This window comes from Tyto alba, unplaced genomic scaffold (genome assembly GCF_018691265.1).
Source record: "Tyto alba isolate M040663 unplaced genomic scaffold, T.alba_DEE_v4.0 Super-Scaffold_2, whole genome shotgun sequence".
Lineage (NCBI taxonomy): Eukaryota > Metazoa > Chordata > Aves > Strigiformes > Tytonidae > Tyto > Tyto alba.
In genome coordinates this window covers 5,024,858-5,048,004 of record NW_024881282.1, presented here as the reverse complement: position 1 = coordinate 5,048,004, position 23,147 = coordinate 5,024,858, and the positions used below count along the sequence as shown (strand labels likewise).

The window sequence follows — 23,147 nt, the reverse complement described above, 5'->3', positions numbered from 1 at the left end:
GGGAGCACCCTGGGCTGGGGGAAGGGGGCCCTGCCCGGGGCAGGGGGGTGGAACTGGATGATCTTTAAGGTCCCTTCCAATCAAACCATTCTAGGATTCTTTGATTCTGTGATCTATGTGATGATGGGATCAATACACACAAGAAGCTTTGTGCTCTAGACAAAAGCCATTAACCAAAGACAAAAGTAATGCAAGGCTTTGTGTGACAATCTCTGTGTGACAACACAGTATCTATGTTACAGATAATTCTGTCACATTTTCTGTGTTGGGACATTTTAAGAAACTTTGCAAATGTTTAGGAAGGAATGGTGACATGGAATAGTTGATTCACTTGCTCAAGGGGATGGATGATGTACAGAAAAGCCGTAGCACTTCCAGGCTACCCAGTCTGTCATTACACTGAAGCAAGATGTTCCCTTCATGAGAAATTTCCTCTCAGGTGTTTTTAAATGCATTTTACATGCCTGGAAGAAATGTCTATAGTTTTCTCACTATACCCAAAATGATGCTGAGTTCTTCACCTTAATTTTCTTGCAGTAATTAATGATCTACAAGCAACAAATTTCTCCTAAGGAGGGAAGGGGAAACAATGGCCTTTCAGTGTGTTCCTAAGAGTTTGTATGGCACTTAGACTGTAATATTATCCAAAGGACAGAGCAAGTCAAATGCTGTAGAGAAAAAAAAAAAACACAGGCTCAATTCCTGCCTGAACCAGTGATGCCCAGTAAAAGCTCATGCAAGTCATTGTAATATGAAGACATCTGGTAGATGGATTTGGGATTAAGCATTTAGGGCCAGCAGAGGCATCTGGACTGCTTGCTGTCTAGGATTGCCTGAGTTTGGAGGAGGGAACGATACAGTTTTCATTCTGCTTGGAACTACAATCATCTGTGTGGTTAAACAGGGGAAGTTGCACATGCTCAGAGCACCTAAGCCCCTGAGCTCTGTAACAGCTCAACAGCACCTGGGTAACGCTGGTGCATGGAGAAGTCCAGCCTGGATGGCATCCTCAGGCATCATCCAGTACTAAGCTTAGCACAAAAAACTGCTGGCAGAGGGGTGCATGAAATGCCTGTTAGGGCTTGTGAACCTGTGAGCATAGAGTAAATTAAGTAAATTAACACCCAATTGCATTTTAATGTCCAAATAAGTGAACTGAGTCAGTTCTTTAATCTGCTGTAGTTCTTTCTTTCCTTTCTGTGAAGTAGAAATAACAGATTCCTACCTGATGAGGTTTTATGAGGTTAATAGCTAGGAAGTGCCCAGGCACTCTGATAATGAGGGCCGTATAAACACAAAGATATTATGCAAGCATAGCAGTGCCAAATGCCTGATGCAAATTCCTTGCTCCCAGTCTGATTTCCTCTCTTCCTTTGCACAGTTTCTCTGCCAAGCGAATACACTCCTTTCACATGAAAATACTGGCCCCTTTGCTTAAAGCATCCTGGATGTTGGTAGCATTCCTTCTTGGTATGTGTACCTGTATAAAAATGTTTGAGACCTCCTTGCTGTGCTTCCTTGCTGCTTAGGAGTTTTAAGAAAGTATTTCTTTCTTAATGGTTAAGACTTTGTTAACAGACCCAGTCCCTACTTACATGGTAAAAGGAGAGTTTTGCTCTTATTGTGTTTTGTGATGTTGTAGTAGTGCAAAGGCAAGCTTATTCATGTAAGTAAATGGTAGATGACCTGATTGAGACTGAAGTGGAAAAAAATCACTGATTTTGCTAAATTGCCTAAACATGCTGTTTTTGGAGAACTACTCAGATTACTTTTCAATCCTCTTGAAAAGATTGTTCCTGATGCACAGGTTTAAATAAACTAACCACTTGTCCTTGACAGTGTTTGCCAAGCTCAGATATATCTTTGTGAATAAAATGAGAACTATAGGCACTAGAAATGCTCTATTTGTTTACCTTTTTTTTTTTTTTTTTATTATGTTAAATGGCTGTGATGCTAGTGCCATTGTAAAGTTTTTTGGAGAAATTATAGTGTAAAATATCAAGACATTCCTTTAAAAGAGAAATGCCATTCCAAGTGTAGCAAATAACAGATCATTTAGCTGTGTAGAGCCTGAAGCTAACAGTGGATACTGATTGAGTATGAAATGTTTATTTTGGAGATGGAAGAACTGATATGAGAAGCCATGTTCTTTTGCTTTATCTTTTCAATGGGCAAGTATTGGTTGTATAAACGTATGATTTTCCATCCTCCTCATATATGTGTTTGCTTTTTTTAAGGATTCTGTCTTGTTCCTTAACTTGTCATTATATAGTGCCTTGAAATAGATTCGTGTGTGCACTGGATGACTGCACGGCCCAGAAACCTACAGAGAGCTATGCCCTGATATCACACAAATCTAAATGGTGCTGGTTGTTTTCAAATCTTGAGGATGTGTCTTTGGTCTGAATAAGAGAAGCTGAGTTGTACTAAGGAGTGCTCAGTCATAGTTGCTCACAATCATGGTGCTGAGCGCAGACATGTGCACAAGATGGGTCTTAAATTGCCTTAGTTTTTACTTGGTTTTATTCAGGAAAAACTATCAGAGATGTCTATAAGAGCTTCTGTATATAATCGGTGGGGTAAAAAAAAAAAAAAAAAAACAAAAACCCAAAAAACTTCTATAATACAGTATGAATAGAACAAAACAAACCAGAGTGCAGTTTCCTGGGATTTACTGTTATGTTGATGAATGCAGCTCCTTGTATTTCTGTGTTCATGGCATTGTCACCCCAGCCTTGGGATCTTTCTGAAACACTGTGCCTGGTTACTCTCTCACGCAGACCACGAGTCAGGAGTGGTTCTACTGGAAGCAGCAGAGTGGATTGGTACAGGTGATCCAAAACAGGTTTAGGTGGGTGGAAAGACCTAGGAAGTTGGTATGGTAGAAGCAGCAGGGGCTGTCTAATTACATGAATCCCATTGTTGTCCTAAAGCAATGACCACTAATAAGGCAGTGAAGCAAAGGTTTAGAAAGTGCCCCTGTAGTTCTGAAACTCTCCCAAACAGAAAAATATGACTTTTCTCATTGCTCACCACAGCCATGCACCTGTTTGGCCTAAACTGGCACCTGCAGCCGATGGAAGGGCAGATGTATGAAATCACGGAAGACACAGCCAGCAGTTGGCCAGTGCCAACGGACGTCTCCTTATATCCTTCGGGGGGCACAGGGTTAGAGTTACCTGACAGGAAAGGCAAAGGAACCAGTGAAGGTATGGTTGGTGTGTGTCCATGTTGTGAGTCTTCTGTCTGCCTCTGAACTCCAGCCATCCAATCTCATGTTCCATTACCCTCAATGCTGCCTTCATCAGGTGCTTCTTCCAGTCTTTCACGTCTAGAGCTAGTAGTCGTCAGTCTTATTTCCATATATTTCTAAGTTTCATACCCTTCTGATGTTCACTAATGTGATAAAACTGCGTGCAAGCCTCATCACATATCTAAGGCGGAACCATCTGTACCATATCTCACAGGCTACAGAAGGGCATCATGAAAACCCTGCCTCAAGTGGCTGTTTTCATGGGAAATGAATGTGTCTTGAAAATGGAATGATTCCCGGAACATTGGATCAAGCTTGCTCTACAACAGGACAAAAATATTTGAGTTTGCCTGTTTGTTGCCACCTATACCAAATGTTTCGAGGACCAACATATTTACTAAGAGCTATTAGAGTGTGAGTTTTGGCACTCCAGAGTTGGACATTCTTTTCAAAAGTAGCCCAATAGAAGGCCTAATCTCCACAAAGTATCACAATGTCAATAGCTTGCAATTTTAACTGGCAATAGAAGCAACTGGTGGGTTGTCAATTCTGCCGGGCATTAGCCTGCAGCTTTACATCTTGCTGTGCTTTGTACAGAGGCAGCCCTGCCAAAAGTACCTGTAAGATCTGCAAAGGAGAGGTGTTTTATCCCTCCTAAGACTTAGATGGACAAATGAGAAATTCAGATTTTCAGAAAGCTCTTTTGTTTATGTGTCAAGCTTCTTTATATGATGTTAACAGATTCCAGTAAAATTTAAGCCATTGGCTATTTTTGGTAGTTGTTTTGGGGGAGGAAGATTTGTGGGTAAGAGATAAGAAGCATGCTACTGTTCTGGCAACTGATTGAACTGAAAAGTTTCCACAGAGTTCCCTAGACTTTGGCTGAGAGCCTATGTTTACATGTTTAGTTTAAATTAATTGTAGCATTTTTTTCTTTAAGAGCTTATCTGTCTTTATTAGTCCAAATAAAGGCCATGATTATGTGTGTTCCTTAAAACAGTGTGCTTACTAGCAACTGATGGCTGACATCAAGTTGCTACAAGGTAAAATCAGCTAAGCAAGTTATTCTCAGCGAACCTTACTAGACATTACAGCAAGCTGCAAATATCCCTGCTGTTGTATTCAAAAATACTTCATGACAGATCCTTTTTTTTTTCCCCCTGTAACTTGCCATATGTTTTATTTTTGAAACATCCAGTTTCGATCTGTTTCCTTTTGAAAGTCAAAATGAAAATAAATGGATGTATCCAAAGCTGCCATCCAAATCAAAGACCTCCACTTGATTTCTTTTTCCGCCATGCTTACAGTGACATCAGTAGAAGTTTTAATTGCTGCCAGAAAGCTCTGCTGAAAGAGAAATCTGGGTAATACCCTGGTTATGTCATTAGAAGACCCCTCAAGTTAGTGCTTTGCGTAGATCTTAGCAAATCTGTAGGCTTTAGAGAATAGCTTGTCCTGACAAAAAAACACATCAGGACAACATGTTTAGTGCAGGAGTAACACCTTGGAATGGATCTCTCTCCCATTCAGGTGACTGTGCAACTCGTTCTGGCCTAGCAGCGTTGCATGGGTACTGCTCTAAACCAGAAAGCTTGTGATTGCAAATTATTTAAAAATAGATTGAAATATATTTGAAAGTCGTCTTGATCACAATGAAATGGGCTGGAATGTGTTAGAATATCCATACAGCTGATCTGAATGAATCATAACCAATGTCTTGCCAATTCTCAGTAACATCCATTCCTTCTCCTCCGTGTCTGTGCTCCAGCACAGCATTTACCTGTGTTTAAGCCCATCCCTGTTTAGCAAAGTACTTAATCACATGCTTACATTTAAGCATGTAATTAACTGCAATTGAAGTCAGAGAAATGTGTGTTCTTAAGTGTTTTGATGAGTCAGGGTACCTTGCTGTCAAAAACACAAGCAGGTTCAGCAAGGCCTGAAATTAAATAGTTCATTTTGATATCCAAATAAATTAGGAATAGTTGCTACGGCAACTAAGAGGTTCAAGGTAACGTGTGGAAAGAGCAAAGTAATTGACAGCCCAATTAAGAATTCAGACCTGAATTTAATTTTAAGGAGTCAGATATTCTGATTAAAACCTAATTTCTAATTAGAAGCTGAAATGGCTTTCTTTTGTTGTACTTTCTGTATGAAGTATCCAGTCCATAGGGCCTGATCTTGCTGTAGGCTAAAACTGATGAGACACAGATGGATTTCAGGGGCTGAATTCAGCCTGGTGAAGAGAACCTTTCTTTGATTCTCTGTATCAGGATAAATGTCAACTGCTGGCAACATGATCTAACAGCTCTTAGGATATCAGCTTCCTAGACGTACAACTGTCCGCCAAGAGGAGACATAAACTTTGTAATTGTGTGTACAAACAATTATTTCTGTGAAGTTGTCTTTTGCTATCACAGAAGCATTTTTGCTCGCATGAGCAACCATTGCTGTCTGTACTGGCAGAATACATACTGTGCTCATCTTCTCCAGGCTATCTCTTGCATTACAACTTCTATTATATTAAATTCTCACCTTCCCTGATTCAGTCTGGTGTACAGTCTTTATTAATGAACAATCAGGGTGCATATCAAATACTTTAGTTTTTCATCTGATTTTCTAAGAATCTATAAAATGTGTCAGTAGTAATTGGAAAAATATATCCTTAATTTGAACTAAAATGTGATGTCTTTAGCTCTTTTTTAATTCAATCCTGAATCTGTTCATCTTACAACAATGCATGACATGAGAACTGTTTCCTTTAATCCCGACAGTGTGAAAAGTAATTTTTAGTATGCCAAATAAATATTAACAATCCAGTTGATGAAGTAATTCCCTTCGGAATCAAGCTAGTTGATTTTCATTGTACAATTGTACCCTATCAGCACAAAATTATTTTGAAAGAATGTCCATTTACCTAAGCTGCTTCTGAGTATCTCTATTAATATACATTTTGACTAAAAAAGGATAAAAAGTCAGCAGATTTCCCCCCTGTATTTATTTGAATGCAATGAACAAAGATAAATAAGGAACTTAAAAATTTACCAGGAGCATTTTTTCTATGAACATGTATGCACCCTTTGCTTTCTAGACTGTGCTGGTATGCATAAAACTTCTGCCACAAGATAGCATAGAAATTAAACATGCCATCAAGTCCTGCTCCAACAGCATACTTAAGCAATGGCTAAGTTTAAATCAGGGGCTAGTCTTATTGGGACCAAAAGTTCTGCTAAAAAGTTTAACATCATTAAAAAAAAAAAAAAAAAAAGGAGAAAAATTCTCCATCCTGCAAACACCTTCAGAGACTTCTGTTAACAGTTAATATGCATGTAATTTCTATACGGATTTTCAGAGACAGCTAACAATCTACATCTCTTTCTCCTGAAGAGTTTATGGGTATGGTATATGGAGAAGTTTAAGGACATATTAGAAATAATATTAAAGGAAATACTATTATTTGAAACCATAAAATGAAAAATTGTTCTACAAATCACTTTCTCAACGTGGCAAGTAAATTCTAAGTCTATTTGACTTGAATTCATGATGGGTGGGAAAAGATATTGTTGATTCCCATTTCCCAAATGTAGGTTCTGGAAGAAAAAAAACAAAATCTCACAATGTGATTTTCCTACGAAAGGTTGTATGTAACTGAAAGTTTCCTTCTCATTTTGTTAGAATTGATCGATCTGTGAAACACAGAGTAGTGTGCTGTAATGGTACAGAGATGAGATAACAAACGTATTTGGATTTCTAAAATTAATAATTAGTCCCTGTTGGTGACATGATCCTCTCCTTCCTAAAGCCAGAATCTTTGAGGTGACACTACTGCATACTTTCAACTAGAAGTGTCCTTAAATAAAGGCTCTTTGCTAAGCAATTACCTTCTTCATTGTCTTTCTGCACTGCAGGTAAAGCTGTTGCCACTGGTTATAACAAAGCCTGGAAAGGCAATATTCTGACATTTTATTTTTTATTCTGCCCCTCATTCCCTGGGCTTCATTTGGGTCCAGATTTTTCGAAGCAGCCACCAGTTTTGAGAACTGTGAGTGTATGAATTTCTAACCTGGCATTTCTCAGCTGTGTTTTCCAGGGATGCCAAGCTCCCTGCTGACTCCCTTGGACATTATCGCATGTATCGATTGCCATCTGGATACCCAGGTTCTCCAACCTGGGGGTTGCTTTAAGAAACAGATGCCTCCATTTGCTTGTCTTCTGAAAGAAGATGGATAATCATAACACACTTTACAGATTATATTGAAAGCCAATTAAAACCTCTCATGTTTCTTAGTAGATATTACTCAAGTGCAGGGTATGATTTCCTTCATTTTTCTCAGTCCTTTTTTTATTAGCTTTTTTTGGACTGTTGAACAAATTTCAAAATCTGTTATCACTGTCAAGAATTAATTTCATAGAGAAACATTTTCCTTTCCCCACTTAGGCATCGTTCATGCTGCTGTTCTCCACACTACCATTCTACTCTGTGACATATCTGCCTTACTCTTACTACACCTTTCTTTGCTAATTTAATGATGACTTCTCCATCCGTGAACTTATATTCATATCGGATATAATGTCAGATGATTTATTCTTATCTTCAGAATGTAATTACACACTCTCTGATGTTACAATTTAAACAAAAGGCCATTTTTCTTCAGGTTGCTCTTCCCATGTTCATGTTTTCAAACAAAACAGTTACTGCAGCCAGGAATAACCCTGCCAGTTTTCCTCCCCTAATCATATGGATTGGCTAGACAGAGTACTCTGAGGACCTCAGGACACTAATAGACTGTTTCTCAAGATCAGTGTCAGAGATACCAGTATGATTGGATTACTTTTAGGATCTAAAGCTAATCCAAGCTTTTTGTTCCTGTGTTTTGGCAGGAAAGCCCAGTAGTTTCTTTCCAGACGACAGTTTTATAGACTCTGGAGAAATTGATGTTGGCAGACGAGCCACACAGAAGATCCCTCCTGGTATCTTTTGGAGATCTCAGGTGTTCATCGACCATCCAGTGCATCTGAAATTCAATGTGTCTTTAGGAAAGGCTGCTCTGGTTGGCATCTATGGCAGAAAAGGCCTCCCACCATCACATACACAGGTAATTGGACCTCATTTCAATTAAATATTAGTTGTCTGAAATTGTATGTTCTTATGGCTTATTCTTTTATTTCAGCTATTTGTTTCAAGGATTTATTGCATGCTTCCAAGATGTTAAAGGTCATCTATCCAGAGAAAGATAATTGAGTGACAATTGCAAAATTTACACACATTAACCTGGTGGTCTGGAGGCACAGGCAGAGCAGGCAGTTGCCTAAGGCAGCAAGCTGCCAGAGGAGGAGAAGGGTTTAGTGGGCTGGTGGTCACTGAGGGTATCAGTTGGTTACTCCTAGCAGCATGAGATACCACCTTCTCCATCCAGTGTGCCTTTCAGCAGCAGCAACACACTCAAACTACACCAAAAAGAATCATCTCCTAAGCAGTCTCATGTATGGCAGGTCTGCCTCCCTCTTTCAGCCTGTGCCTTTCCCCTCTCATGATAAGAGCAGCAAGACCCCAGTTGCTCACCCTTGTGGGAGCAAGATTCACTTTTGTCTTCTGTGCTGAAATGCCTTGAGCATTATGCATGTTGACTGTCAGATCAGACTGAGATTGGTCAGGGCCCAGTAACCGGTGTATCAAAAAATCAAGTTTTTACAGAAAGCTACCAGCTTACTTGGGCAGAAATCAAGATACTGTTATTATTCTGTAGGACTAAAATGAAAGCGATTGCTTTTCTTGACACACCTTGTCAAAAGCCATGTCAAGAAATCACTTTCTGGTTAAAGCTCTGAAGAACCATCCCCCTAAATAAGGATTTTGTACATTATTTTCTCTACTTTCCATTTCAGTGATCTTAACCAGATTGATTAATACATTAGGACATAACTCTCATTGGCAATGCAAAGCATCTTCCTCCCACTTGCATCAGCAAGTTATCAAAGTATTACCAGGTTTATATTAATGTTGTAGTTTACCTTTGCCCTCTACTATTAACTGAAAAGCCTAGCAACCAACACAACTATTTGAGATTTATAGAAATACCCTGCCCTTATTTTCTTTTTGAACAAACGAGTATGTTTATTACAATCTGTCTGGGTAACATGGTATTTTCTACATATTAACACACCTGCAACTTATTTATGTCAGAGGTGTCATAAATCTACACTTTCTCTGCATGCTTTTCTGCAGAATTAAAATATTTCAGTAAGATCAGCAGGTCATAAATTCAGTGACACAGTAGTGCTGTTATTGCCCATTTCTAATCAGTCTCTTTTTACAGGGAGATTCAAACATTTAAGACTTAAAGCTACTGTATTATTTAAATAAAAACTCAAGTTATGGTCACATAATACTAACTGTAGATCAGAAGCCTGTATTGATTTTACTTGTTTATTATCATTATTAATTTCTGTTATGGAACAGGAGTTATTCCATGAATAGTTTCAATTGTTTCAACAACAAATGTAAAATTTAACACCTAAACCTCAAGTCTAATGAACTTAAAGCAGAATCTTGAAATGCATCAGGGCACTATACCCTACCATAGTGATGTTTTAAGCAGTTAAGAAGCCCACACTGACTTCACCATTGGTGCTGTTTTCTCTTTAACCTCCTTTTTGCTGGGATATTCTGAGTGATATCTCAGTGTCAGGACCTTTCCCATTTAAAGCAGCACGTTTGTGTATCAGATGAAGCCCCAGCTGAGAATGAGATGTTGAATGTGGGACATGGCACATGTTTTTCAATATTATATACTAGAGGAGGCAATGTAGTTGCTCAGACTCCTTGTCAGTGCTGCTTTTTTGTGTTGCCACTAATTGACAGCTGCCAAGTATACAAAAAAATCATCATCTGGACCAAATCATCACCAAAAATGATCAGAAGGAAATTCTGATTTAAACAGTAAAAGTCATGGTACATGAATAGAAACAGAACATAAAATCTACCCTGTTCTGGAGAAATAACTTAATGAAGCTGTAGATATTGAATCAATATTGATTACTTGTTAATATTTAATTTAGTTTTTAAATTATTCCTTTTCTTAGATTTATTATTTTATAAACCTGCTGTCAGTTAAAATATTGTTCTCCTTATGCATATTTTTAGATGATGCTTAATCTCACTATAGTTTATCAGTCTTAGGGGTTATTAGATATGCAACCTGTTTTCTGTGTTTAAGTTGTAACCTTGTCTCTCATAGTTAATACATATTACAAAAATCTCATCTTTTCTATAATCCAGAGCATCTGCTGCACACCATAAATATACCTAATGAGTTTTATATTTCCAGATTTTGTGAGGAATTTCATAAACAAGACTCCAGCAAAATGGATGCTTAGAGCAGTGATACAGTCTCACCCAGAAGAATTTAATAAAAGGTCAATTATTTTTCCCTAGCTTATCTAATCAATGGCAGTAGGAAAATTCTAGCTGATAATCAGGTTTTCTTCTGTGTTAGATAATTAGATATTTCTTCTGTTTAGATAATCCATCTTCTGTAGTGGGAGCCTTAATATAGTCTATACTCTTTCAGGATCTTTGAATTGATCCCAAGGCTGTAGACCCGTTAGCATATATTCCTGAATTTGGTAAAATGTTAAAACTCATATTTATCCATGCTAAACCAACAAAGTATTCCAGATTCTCTTTGGGAAACTTTCTTTGCCTGTGGTGATCTGTCTTCTAGTCAAGGTTACCAACAACCACTGACACTAATAAGTAGGAAGAAAATGCAAACTCCAAATTTCTGTAGTGTTAGAAATAGAGCCTGCAGAAGCCTAAAATAGTTTACTGTTAACTAAAGGCATTTTTTCTTATTCTTCTCAACAAATTGTAATAAAAGTCACACAGTTTTATTATGGTCTATTAGATTTAATCTTCCTAGATCAAATAATTTCTTAAACTCTTTTTAACTTAGGCCAAATTTTGTTAAATCATAAATTTTAGGGATTGGCCATAGCAGCTTGTGGGAGGCATTTTTCCATCTGTACAATTTGAATTCATTAACATGGTATTTTGTCTACAATTTCCTAGCTTGCAATAACTCTAATTGCATATTAAAAATCTCTGAATGTATTAAAATGCAATAAAGCACAATCCATTTGTGGTTCAATTAATATTTACGACTAGTACCTAGTAACTTTGCAAAGTCATCAGCATCCACAGCAGCATCTTGCAAATATTTATAAAAATAAACTTTTACTTTTAGCAGGAAGCCCCAAGTAAGCATAACCCAGACTGAACTGTAACAGCAGCAGCGCTTAGCTCTGTGCCCTGAAACTGTTTTCTTCTCGCTAAGCTTTAAGCATCTACATCTAGTACATAGCAAGGAACGGATGCTCTAAGGCACAATCCATGGGACAGTTCTTAGCTGTCAACTTTAGGATGAGACCGATTGCGTTCTAGAAGTGTTTCTTTCTTTGACTGCAATCCAGTCGTTCTAGAAAATTAATTCAAGCTGCCACGGAGATGTCAGCACTTGATGAGGTGAACTTTACCTGTAGTGTCTGCAGTTACCTTTTTGAAATCTAGTCAGTCTGTTCCGTCATGCTCCAAAATGAAAATGGAAGTATGTAGGTTTTTCTCTTACTGGTTCTAACTTCTTCAGTACCCCTGGCCAATGTGTTCCTCAGTCAAACTCAACTCCATTGAGACATTCCCAGCATCCAGACCGTGATGTCCTCCATCACCGCCCTTCTCAGCTGTGCCAGTCACAGCCACACTCAGACCTGATGAGGAATCAGCCTAGGCAGTAGCTCAACCTCAGTGTGGCTACAAATATTTGGCTCACAGTGTCATTCGAACCAACCTCTCACTAGTATCCTCTTAAAATCACTACATCATTATATTTCTTTCAAAACAGAAACTTAGTTTATTAATTATATATTTTTAGATTTTATATTTACATTATATTTTATATTTTATATTTTTATACTGTGTATTTTTATAATTTGTATTTACATTATTAATTGTTTTCAAAACAGAAACTCTGTCTCTGACAAAGCTAACTTGGATAGAAAAGGAATGACCTTTACAGGTGTGCCTGACTTTACATTCTCTAAAGACACTTCAGCACCAAATTTGAGACTACAGTAATTAAAATACTCTAGGGACAAATTTTGTGATTTCATGTTCAATCTATGTCATATATAGCTTATTTCTCAAAATGTTATTGGAAATAAATATATTTTTTTTTAACTTAACAATGACTGCAGAGGAAAGAATATGTCATCAACTCCTTATCTTGGTTGATTTTGAAGACCGTACCAGACAACTTAATAATATAACAGAAGCACCCAGATTTTGCTACAATAAAGTCAAAAGGGATAAGAAGCCTAAATATTGTTGCCACACTCAGCCAACACTCAGCAACCGTTTAGTGCAGCAACATTTACTGGTACAAAAATAAATGGTCTTGTTTCTTTCTGCCTTTTTTCCTCTTTCCTGACAAAACCAAGTTTATTGGATGAGAGAGGCAAAACCAAGTGAAGTCAGGGAATAGCAAAACTAAGCTGTGCCTCAGCTGCTGGATTCTACTCACAAGATGTTCTGTTCACCTAAACACATGGCAAAAGTCAGATTAGATAAGGTACACTTAATATCTGTTATGTCTGTTAGGCTTGTATCTGACTTGTCTCACTAATATATTACCAGACAGAAAACAATTATTGCAGAAAGTCAGTGGAAGGTAATTTAAATAGGGAACTAAAGGTAGCTGCAATACTAGTAGCAAAATCAAAGCAGTTGTTCAGCTGAAGTTACCCTGGCAGAAAAATTAAATACGTCCTTTTGAGGAGACCTTCCAAAAGCCACGCCCTAAATTGGACTCTTATATATTACTTTATCTCTTTTCTATCTTCATCTTCTACCATCATTTAACCACTTTTGCTATTGCTTTAAGATAAAACCTTTGCTGGCTAAGCAAAATACTTCTGCAAAACCTCTACCAGAATTTACTTGCAGATGCTTATCCTTTCCTCAGTGACCCACAGCAATTCTGGCAAACAACCTGGTTAGACTAGATACATTTCCCTGTCTATTTTCCTTATTAGCCAAGACACAAAGAAGTTAACAAAGCAGCTTCTTATCATCATACTTACAGTTTAATTTAGGCATGGTCCCTGGACTTCATGTTTCCCTGTCTATGTTTCTACAGAATGAGAACACATCATTGAGTCAATATGCCCTAAGTCTCATTCTAAATTAAGATGATTTCTTGATTTGTGTAATTACAGAAAAATACATTCATATACTAGCTATTTCCAAAATGATTACTTGCAGGTAGTCTAGGAACATAATTGAGTTACCAGCGAAAATCCTGTTTCTGGTGCTTCTGTAGACGTATGTTTCTACTACTCAATGCGAAGTATGTCTGTCTCCCTCATAAGACAGACCCAGAGCAAGAGACTAAGCTTGAGGAAGCCTGAAATACACACAAACATAATTCTTTTTTATGTTTCAGTTTGACTTTGTCGAGCTCCTTGATGGAAGACGTCTACTGACACAGGAGGCGAGAAGCTTAGAAGGACCTCAGCGACAGCACAGAGCTTTTGTGCCCTTGTCCAGCCATGAGACAGGGTTTATCCAGTATTTAGATTCAGGAATATGGCATTTAGCCTTCTACAACGATGGCAAGGAATCGGAAGTGGTTTCTTTTCTTACTACTGCTATTGGTAAGGATTTCCTGTATTATTCCTAAACTCCTAAATATGCCTTGAGGCCAGGTATTAATGCACATACTCAAATTGCATTGTAGCTTTGTGTGGTTCAGCAAGAATGCTTGTAGGGGATGTGTGTAGCTGAATGCTGCTAGGTCCTAAATATCTCGTAAGTATTTTGTAGGCCTTTTTAGTAACTATATCCATAACGAGATTCTACCCAGTGCCAAAGATGGATTACAAGCTTGAAATTCCCTGCTTCATTTTCTTCCTTTGATCTTCTTATTATTTATGTTCTTTTGGTTGGTTGGTTGTTTTTTTTTCTTTTTCTGGAGCAGAGGTATAGGAGAGATTGAAGAGCACACAGCAGCACCCTGCAACAGTTTTGTGTGACAGACAGTCCAGCCTTTGAGCACCGTTAAAATTACTCAAACTGGAGTTCAGGCACAGTATTGGGTTTAAAGCTCCAATAAAGATCACTGCAAGGCTTGGTAATAGGAGTCACGATAATAGGATTCTTTGTTTCTCCCTGCTAACAGAAAGAAGCTAGAATTTCTTAAGAAGAACAAATTAACTAAATAAGGTCTCTCAGTTTCTCTGGCAGTAAAGTGTCCTGCCAGTTCAGGACTCAGGCACCAATTTGTTGCTGTCCAAGGAGGAAAGGATGCTGCCTGTGGGCTGCCTGACAGCCTAGTACACTGGCGATTCTTCCTCCACCCTGTAAATACCAGAATCTGTTTCTGATTCAATAACAGTTAATTTTCAATTTGACTGACCTGCTGAAACTGTTCATATACCCAAATTCATTTGGTTGTAATTTAAAGATTGCTCCATAAAACTAGCACTCAGCTTTCGTCTAGCCACAGTGATTGTTTAATGGACTTTTTTTCTTTGCTGAAAAAACAGACTTATTCTAAAACTGCCATTAATCCCTCTCCCAGAAGAGGCATTGGTGTTGAGTCTCAGCTGTCTGCAACAGTTACCTAAGAGGTATGGGCTGTAATTTGTCGTGGCAGGTTAATTAAAAGTTTAGATTTTGTTAAGGCAAAGTCATTAAGATCCCAATATTCCATTTTAGCACTAAAGTTTATCTAATGCAGAAGTGGAAACACTGCTATAATACTCTGTGTTAAATTTAAAACCTGGAAATGCACATGTTCAATCCTGTTCACAGTTAAGCAACACCAGAAAAAATTGCATATTAATTATGAAATTGAAATCTTTCTCTATAGAATATGGACTTACTTTCATTTAGTTTACTTTAGCAATCTTGAGTTTTTACTTACACCGACCACCATCCGCCCAGAAGAACCTCCAGGTATTCTTCTGAAAGTGACAATTTTTTCCTTGTCTAAGATTTTCTTCAGTTTAAAATTTCTCATCAAAAGAAAATCGGTAAGGGCTCTCACAGCAGAAAACACTTCTAAAGCATGATCACTAGTTCTTGTTTTCAAAGTGATGCTAAGTGTTCTAGCCAGGCTTTTCTCTTGGCCTCTTTGCACTAACATAGGTAAAAAAACAAAACAAAACATTCTTATTTTGCCTTTGAACAGTAGGGTAAGAAACATGTCAGACTGTTTTTAAGGCAATCTGATTTTTTTTGTTCATACTCTGCTGTACCTTCATGACCACATGATAAGCAGAACAGACCATGACCTATAGTCCATGATATATTCTATATATCCCCTGTTGACCTTGTATCATTCTGTGTTTCAGTACAAGGAAGTTTTCTTTTGCTATACAAGGGAGAGCTTTGCCCATACATGGGAGTCACTTTGCCCACAGGCAGCTGTATATCAACACAAGACTATACTGTACAGTAAGAACTGTTTAGGTACAAGTGCTGCACTTTGAAACTCACCTGGGATAAGTAAAAATTTTAGATAGGAAGATGTGACTTCTTGGCTAGACTTTGGCCAGAGAAGTGCAGCATTTTTATAAGTACCATAAAAACATGTAATAGCCTTAACAAATTGGTACTTTTCTTCTTAGTCTAGATTTCAACAGCTTGTTTTTTTTTTTTTAAAAAAATCAAGGCAGGTGTTTTGTGGAAATGTGCTGTAATGCTTCAGAACCTTTCTAGTGTATTCATGAGGTCTGGCAAGACACGGTTGCTAGATTTTAAGTCTATAAATACTGTAGTACTGTGGTGTTACAGTTTTTGTCGGTGCCAGAGTAAGGAGGATACAGCAACCTGACACAGTGTTTATGAACCAGGGTGTAAAATTACAATGCCAAACAAATAAATGAAGTCACACGTGATGGGAGCTGTAGATCTGTCTGTGTGGGGTGAGGAACCTGCAGAGTTGTGCTGACTGTCAGAGGCAAGCTGCCATCTAATTTGATTTCTGTGGCAGGAGCACATAGAAAAATCTCCCTTTATTATCGCACTGACATAGGGCTTAAAGTGAGAGTGTGTTTGAAAAGTAGAGCTGTGATGCAGGAAGAGGTAGGATCTGGTGATCTGAGAAGAGGACCAGCAGCCTGGAACTCCTGAATTCTGATTGATGTGCTAATTCCGACCCAGCCTAGGCTCACGCTTCAGCTGCTCACCATGTAAAACTGGGGAGAGTGACACTTCCCCAGAGATGCTGCGAGGGTGACAGAGCTGCTGGGAAAATGCACTGAGCATTAATTACTAATCATGGATAATAGTAGAAAGCCCAGAATTGATAATGGTGATTATAAGTTCATAAAGCCAAACTGTGCAGTCATTCCTTCAGGCAAACCTCACCTGTGAGTGAGGACTCACCTGAGTAAAGAACCGTAGCTTTTACTTCAGCAATAAAAATGTTGAATGGAAAGGGTGCTGATTTTCCGAGTATATCTGCTATGTTCCAACAGACTGAACTGTTCAGACCCAGTAAAATCATTGCAGGCTCTGGATGACAATACCAACTGCAATTACTGTGCAGTGCTTGACTGGAACGATTTGGCCTCCATTATTCTAGAGAAAACTGGAGAAAAATGGAAAAAAAGCATCTGTATTCCCAGTTTGATAACACAGAGTTAATTTCATAAATGGTAAGGCTGTCCATCATCCAGTGTTGGAATCCAATGTAGCTATAACTAAATCCACTCAGGAACATTAGCACTGATTTTGAGGGCAGGAGATGGCAGTTTAGCCTGTTTTCTAAAAGGATGTGGAATCATCATCACTAAAGCTTTAGGTGGTTTCAAAATGTGTGCCTGCTACATGCCACCACACGTAAGCCTGGTGAGAACACAGCATCATAATGCCTGTCAGAGCTTCTACTTCTGCATAATACAGGCAATTCAGGTGGAGGGAAAAAAAGATTATTCTGGGAAAGTTTTCAGCTTTTAATAGCATTTTTATATCCCATTCCTGTGAATTACAATGCAAAATACTATAAAGGAATGGACAATCAAGGTCTCTCAATAATACATTAACCTTTTTGTAAATGACATTGGTGGCACTTTCTGAAATTTCTAATAGAAACACTTCTTTGAAAAGCACCTTGTGGGTTCACCTCTGCCTGATAGTGGTGATTTATTCAGAGCAATCTTGTATAAGTGGAGCAAAATAGTAGGCTAAGGAATCAGCTGGAATCAGCTCATCTGAGACAGAGATGTTGGCCAAAAATCTGCTCAGTAGAAGCAAGAAACATCTGAGAGCCTGAAAACAGCATCTATGGAGTCAGAGAGAAAGTGTCTTCCAGCAGCTGCTGCTGCTGCGCTCAGGAAAGCTCGACTGTGCAGGGCCACTGAGAAATCAAATGGAAAAGCAAAATCAGGTGTCTGTGGGAGGAGAGCATCTCTGTTTACCAGCATGTCACCCAACAAGCAACAGGAAACACATGTAGAACACCCGTGATAGGATGCAAGGTTCTATCTCACTTTTATCTTCTGCAAGAGACAACGCTTAAATTTAAGAAAAGGACCATTGTTCCTCCTGCCCCCTCTACTATCCATAAAGAAAACTACTCTAAGTACTTTCCTCCATCAAAGTGCAAAGCAAACTAGTGGTGTTATTTATAAGGGCCTGCCAGCACACACACAACTTTGCAATATACAACAAAAGACAAGCTCCCTTCCTGCAGTAGCCTAAAATAACCCCCCCCATACAGTCCCTAGGACAGCAGTTCACACACAAGAAGGATATCGACAGAGGAGCACTTCACAGTAGGAATGTGAGTAGGACTTAAGAGAAGAAATTACAGGGCACAGAGGCATGCATGGGACTGGGAACCCTCCTTGTGTGAGAGGTGACACGAACGACTCTTCCTTAGCTCTGAGTGAAAATGCCTTTGTGTTTAACTTGATCTTAGCGAAAGGAAAAGGAAGAGCTTGGGTAACTCAGATTTGTTTCCCTTATTTTTGCTGCCTATGTGTAGGTTAACTTAAACTCCATTAATTTCCAATTCAGAAGGGATGCATAAGTGTGATCCACTTACAGTCTCAAAGCCATTCACATTATTTACAGTTGCTTTGCTAATGCCTGGAAAAATCTAAATTGGTTTTGTGTAAATATTGAGGAGTCAGGGGACTGCGCAGACTAACATGGGCTGTGATCTGTTCTGGCTTACACTTTCTTTTAGCTCCTTAATGCCTGAGTTACTCGACTTAAAACTCCCCCATGTACGATTAGATCTTCAGGACTCAGACTGAGGAAGGGTGATTTTATTGTCCCAGCTACCCTGCTCTGAACTTCTCCTTAGGCTGTATCCAGCAAGAGAGGCTGAAAGTTTAGCAAGTACTCAGCTGAATCAGGACCCTTTAGCTGTTAGTGAGACTCCAGCTGCTCCATGGAAGTGCTCAGTTACTACAAGTGTTGTTCTCCCCTATTGCATGGGTATGGTCATCTTAGCCCTTCCCCTGTTTCACAGAGGGACTTCTGAGCACTTCCACCTTGTGGTAACCCTCTACCAATAATTAGTAGCCTGTTCCTTCCCAGGCTCACAACTCTTTTCTTGCTCTGCACAGAAAAAGAAATATGGTGGCATATGAGAATCATGGCAGGGAGGAAAATCACTGCATTTTTGACGTTATTGATCTCCCTCCTGCAAAATAACAGCAGAGCTTTGCATGCTCTGCAAATAGTTTTTTGCCTTCAGCTCTGCGTGCCCCATTACAAGCCTTTGTTTGACAGATGCTCTATCAGCTGGTCAGTGCCTTTTTTGATTACTCTCTTGTTACCACCACCCCTTTTTAGATGCTTTGTTTCCTGCTTTCAGCTCTTACCTAGCTTCTCTGAGTGTGGTAAAGCTTGTAGGTCTCAGTCAGGTAGTATTTAGAAAAGATACAGTCACTCAATTCAGGTAGGAGGCAGAAAGGTCATTTATGAGTCCCTGCCAGGTTGTGTTAGGTTTTTTTCCCTTGTGAATTTTGTCTCATGAATGATGTTAGGCTGACAGGTCTGCTTGATTGAAAACTTCCCCTTATCCACAGAGTAGGTTCAGGCTATGCTGCAGCACTGCAAGATGTCTTCCACTAAACATCCAGCTGGCCACAGGACTTAAAGTCCTTTGGTGAGAATTGATTTAATCCATGCAGAAGGATGAGGTTGCCGTCTCCATTGCAGCCAAACCCAGCCCAGCCTGATAGGTCAGGTATCACCCAGAGAGCCAGAAATGTGGGGTGACCTCCTTCTGTCTGAGCTTTCTATGAGCTGCAAGAATTCCCCTCCAAGCAGGTGTAGTAGCGTGCTTGGTGAGATTTCACTTTTTCATCCAGCCTATGTGTAAATCTAATCTGTTTGCTTTATAAGTCTTCATAAAAAACAAACACAGCCTGAGCCTGGATCTGGAAATGGAAGGAGGGCTGTGTGGAGGTGAAATTTTTCACATTAGTTTGCACTCCCCATGCCCAGAGGTTTTCTGTTTGCTGTTCTCAGTAAAACAGTGTTGATGTTTTTAGATGGATAATGATACAGCCCTTAAAACTTCAGCAGCTAGAAGTCAACGATAGGTTTATCAGTACCCCCATTAATCTTTTTTCCCTTTTTCCCCAAAATTGATGAACAGTCTCATTTCCCAGCAAAGTGAGCCAAGGGGATGAGCATGTCCCGGTGTTGGAGTTTATCTCCCTGTTTGCCTTTTTGTATGACTCTTAACAGATCAAGCATTGCTTCCAGTTCTTAAATCCCCTTCAGCTTCAGTCAGTAATGTTTGCACATGATCCTATGGCACACCGTTCCCTAAATGCTACCTGGAGCTTTCTGCCTGCTTCTGCTGGAGCTGCAGCACTTCTAAGAAACGTGAAGTCAGACCAATTCTTTCAAATCTAGATGTTATTTGTGATGACCTTTTTTCTCTCTGCAAGTGTCTGAAACAATTCTTACATAATAACCCTGCTTCCCAAGCCATAATGGCAGGCAAAATTATTATTTCAGGATTTTTCTTTTGAAGACATAAGGCATCTTCAGTAAAGGGGAAATTAGGGACACATCTCAAAGATAATTAAATAAGAGGAAGCCTGTAAAGGTCAGACACTTGGCTGTAAAAACTTCCACAGCTGCTCTTTCCCTACAAAATGTATCTCTTCATTGATGCTCTGTGAGTAAAAGGTAGCAGTAGAAAATTACAGCATCTAAAGCTAGCTTAGCTTTAAAGCAGAGATGGAATAATTTAATGTTACACTTGAGTTTTTTCTTGGAGGTTTTTTTTCTTTATTATTATTATTTTGGTTTGTATATATACACTCCTCTTTCAATAGATCTTATGATTACAAGTGATAATCTGGGTGGGAAAAATACACAAGCAGACACATATTTTCATTTATATTGTTAAACAAAATAAATTAAGCCATGTTTGTAAAGATTGCTTGGATGCCAATAAGTATTAATCTCAGTAGAAGTTAGATGTCTGATTGTCTTTAATGATCCAGATTTTGTCTAGTTTTAATCATACTTTAGAGTGGTAGAAAAATTAAGGTACATTTGTCTTTTTGAAAACCTTTGCCTACATCTGTACTTACATGGGCTGGTAGCCTTGAACTTGCTTGTCACTGTGCTGTTTGCAGGCAGGCAAGTTCTCTTGATCTGACAGAGCTTGTACAAAAGGTTTATTGATTGGTGTAATTACTTTAGTTTTAGGGTCAAGAAAAGGTTTATTTAATACTGAAGTTAAAGCCTTTTTCTTTCTTTCTGTTATTTCCGTCCCTTTTTTTCAGTTCAATTTTTTTCAGAACAGCAGAATTCTGCCTTAATAACACGGCACATAGTGCTATCTGAGGCTTTCTGGAGAAATGTGTAAAACAGTGCATATGGTTTTCGTTTTTACACTTTTGTATATAGCTCTTTCCATGCATCCCAGACTGCAGGCTAATGTAAGCACAGCTTGTTTTATTCCTGTGTCGTATTACCGAGCTGCTCGAACAGCTCTGTGCAGACTTTTCTTTCCATGAATGCTCCCCTGCTAAAGCACAGAAATAAGGTGGTGGGAGTTACTCGTCTACTTTGGCAAACAAAAGGAGAACCCTTTCTGTATTAGAAGTAAGACTTAATTTTAAGACTTAATTTTCCAAAGGCTGCATTAAAATGTATGTACTTGCATGCATTTACCTGACCACAAAAGGGAAAAGAAGCCAACAATGTCAGCACCTCAGGAGTTACCAGACCAATCTCTCCTTTTGCACCAGGGCTGAGTGGGAAGAGAAGGACATAGTCTCTACAGTAACTCCTGGCATATGTTGACTTTTTAAGTAACACCTGGTCTGTGTATTGGATGTGTGACTCCTTTCTTTATCTAAGTGCTACAACAGTCTCAGAAAAAGAGTTACATAAATTATGTTAAACCGATTTCTAGAGGGCTTGCTGGAGGCTCTGAGAAGGAACGTGATTTGACCAGATTTGTGCAGCGAGTCTGCTAGAGGCAGAAATGGAGACATGAGTTGTGCTTTTTCTCTGCCCCTGATCGAAAACCACTGAGACCTCAAGGCAGTCACCTGAGCACAGCCATCTTGTGGCACTTGAGATGCCCCGGGGAACCGAGGGCAACTCTACAGGGGGGAAGATCTGACATAAAAAGTAGAGGAGACTCAGTCCCTTCTGTAACAGTGGCTGGAGACTAGACATCATACTTGAGAGTGTGTCCCTAGCACCAGGCATCTACCTAACTGAACCTCAGATGTCAGTCATTCCAGCTAGAACATCCTTATTCATCGGGCTGGATATATTTACAAAAGACTTTCTGTAAAATGAAATTTAATCGTGAATGAACCCAAAATTATAACATTTCCGAGGTTTCATGGCATTTGCTTCACTAAATGAGACCACATTTGAGGTCCTCTGTGGGTGTGTGTGCAAGAAGGGTTTGCTTTTTTTTTCCTCTAGAATGCACAAACTTACAACATCATTTAAAATGAAACTCAAGGCCAGCTTTAGCCTTGCCCTGAGCTACAGGAGCAGAAACTGTAATGTACTGAACGTGAAGTAACTTCCCGCTTGCAAGTGCAGCTCCAGAAGTTGAACCCTGAAGGCTGAATAATTGTTGTTTCCTGTATTAGTTTGCAACAATTTGTGAGAGTGGGAAGGAACAAAAAAAATTCTTTGCAATCCCTTGGGCAAATTGAAGATATGAGAGTTTCATTTACTGGAGCAAAATACAGGTTTAAAAATATTCCAGCTGCAAAAAAGGAAAACTAGGAAGAAAAGAAATGTTTGCAAGGTGTCTTTCTAGATCTCCACAGCCTTGTCATATGTATGTTACAAGTATGGGATTAAAGTGTTATTGTGCTTAGAAGCAGCATTGTAGAAGGAAGAAGTTGGGCTCAACAGCCAGTTTTTTGTTTAAAAACATTCACTGATTTTTTTTTTGCCAGCTAACTTCTAACCTGTGATCACATTTCAAGCGCTTTAGAACAGAAGGTTTTTTCAGATGGTCAATGTACGATTCCTTAAGAACTGTATTTCATAGACTCTTTCATGCTTTTAGCATTGCTCACATTCTCACGGAAGAAAACAGTGTTCCCTGTATATCCCTATGAACAGCAGAAATACATTAGCAGGATTTTTTTAAAGTTGGTGAAGTCAAAGGAGATTTTACCATTAACTTAAATGGTAGTATACATAGACCAGTGCCCGAGTGCTTTTGAAATCCCATTACACCTTATGCTTTCAACCATCTGATAGCTTTAGATTATAAGGCATTCTGCACTGGCAAGATTTCTTCTTAAAAAGAAAGCAGTCAGAGAAAGGAATGAATCAGTGAGATAAAGCACTCTCTCAAAGGGTGAACCA

The 23,147-nt window shown here is 38.8% G+C and overlaps 1 protein-coding gene across 13 annotated transcripts in view; it reads left to right on the top strand.

The window, feature by feature from the left end:
• Positions 1-23,147, top strand: part of TENM4 (teneurin transmembrane protein 4) — a 1,435,480-nt gene that overhangs the window by 1,242,011 nt on the left and 170,322 nt on the right. For all 13 annotated transcript variants that reach the window (XR_004406800.2, XM_032990906.2, XM_032990916.2 and 10 more), the window contains 3 exons: positions 3,039-3,209; positions 8,135-8,349; positions 13,753-13,963. Coding sequence is in view for 12 of the 13 variants with exons in the window: in XM_032990906.2 (XP_032846797.1) it covers positions 3,039-3,209; positions 8,135-8,349; positions 13,753-13,963 (597 nt within the window). In the remaining variant the exon portion in view is untranslated. The remainder of the gene's footprint in view (positions 1-3,038; positions 3,210-8,134; positions 8,350-13,752; positions 13,964-23,147) is intronic.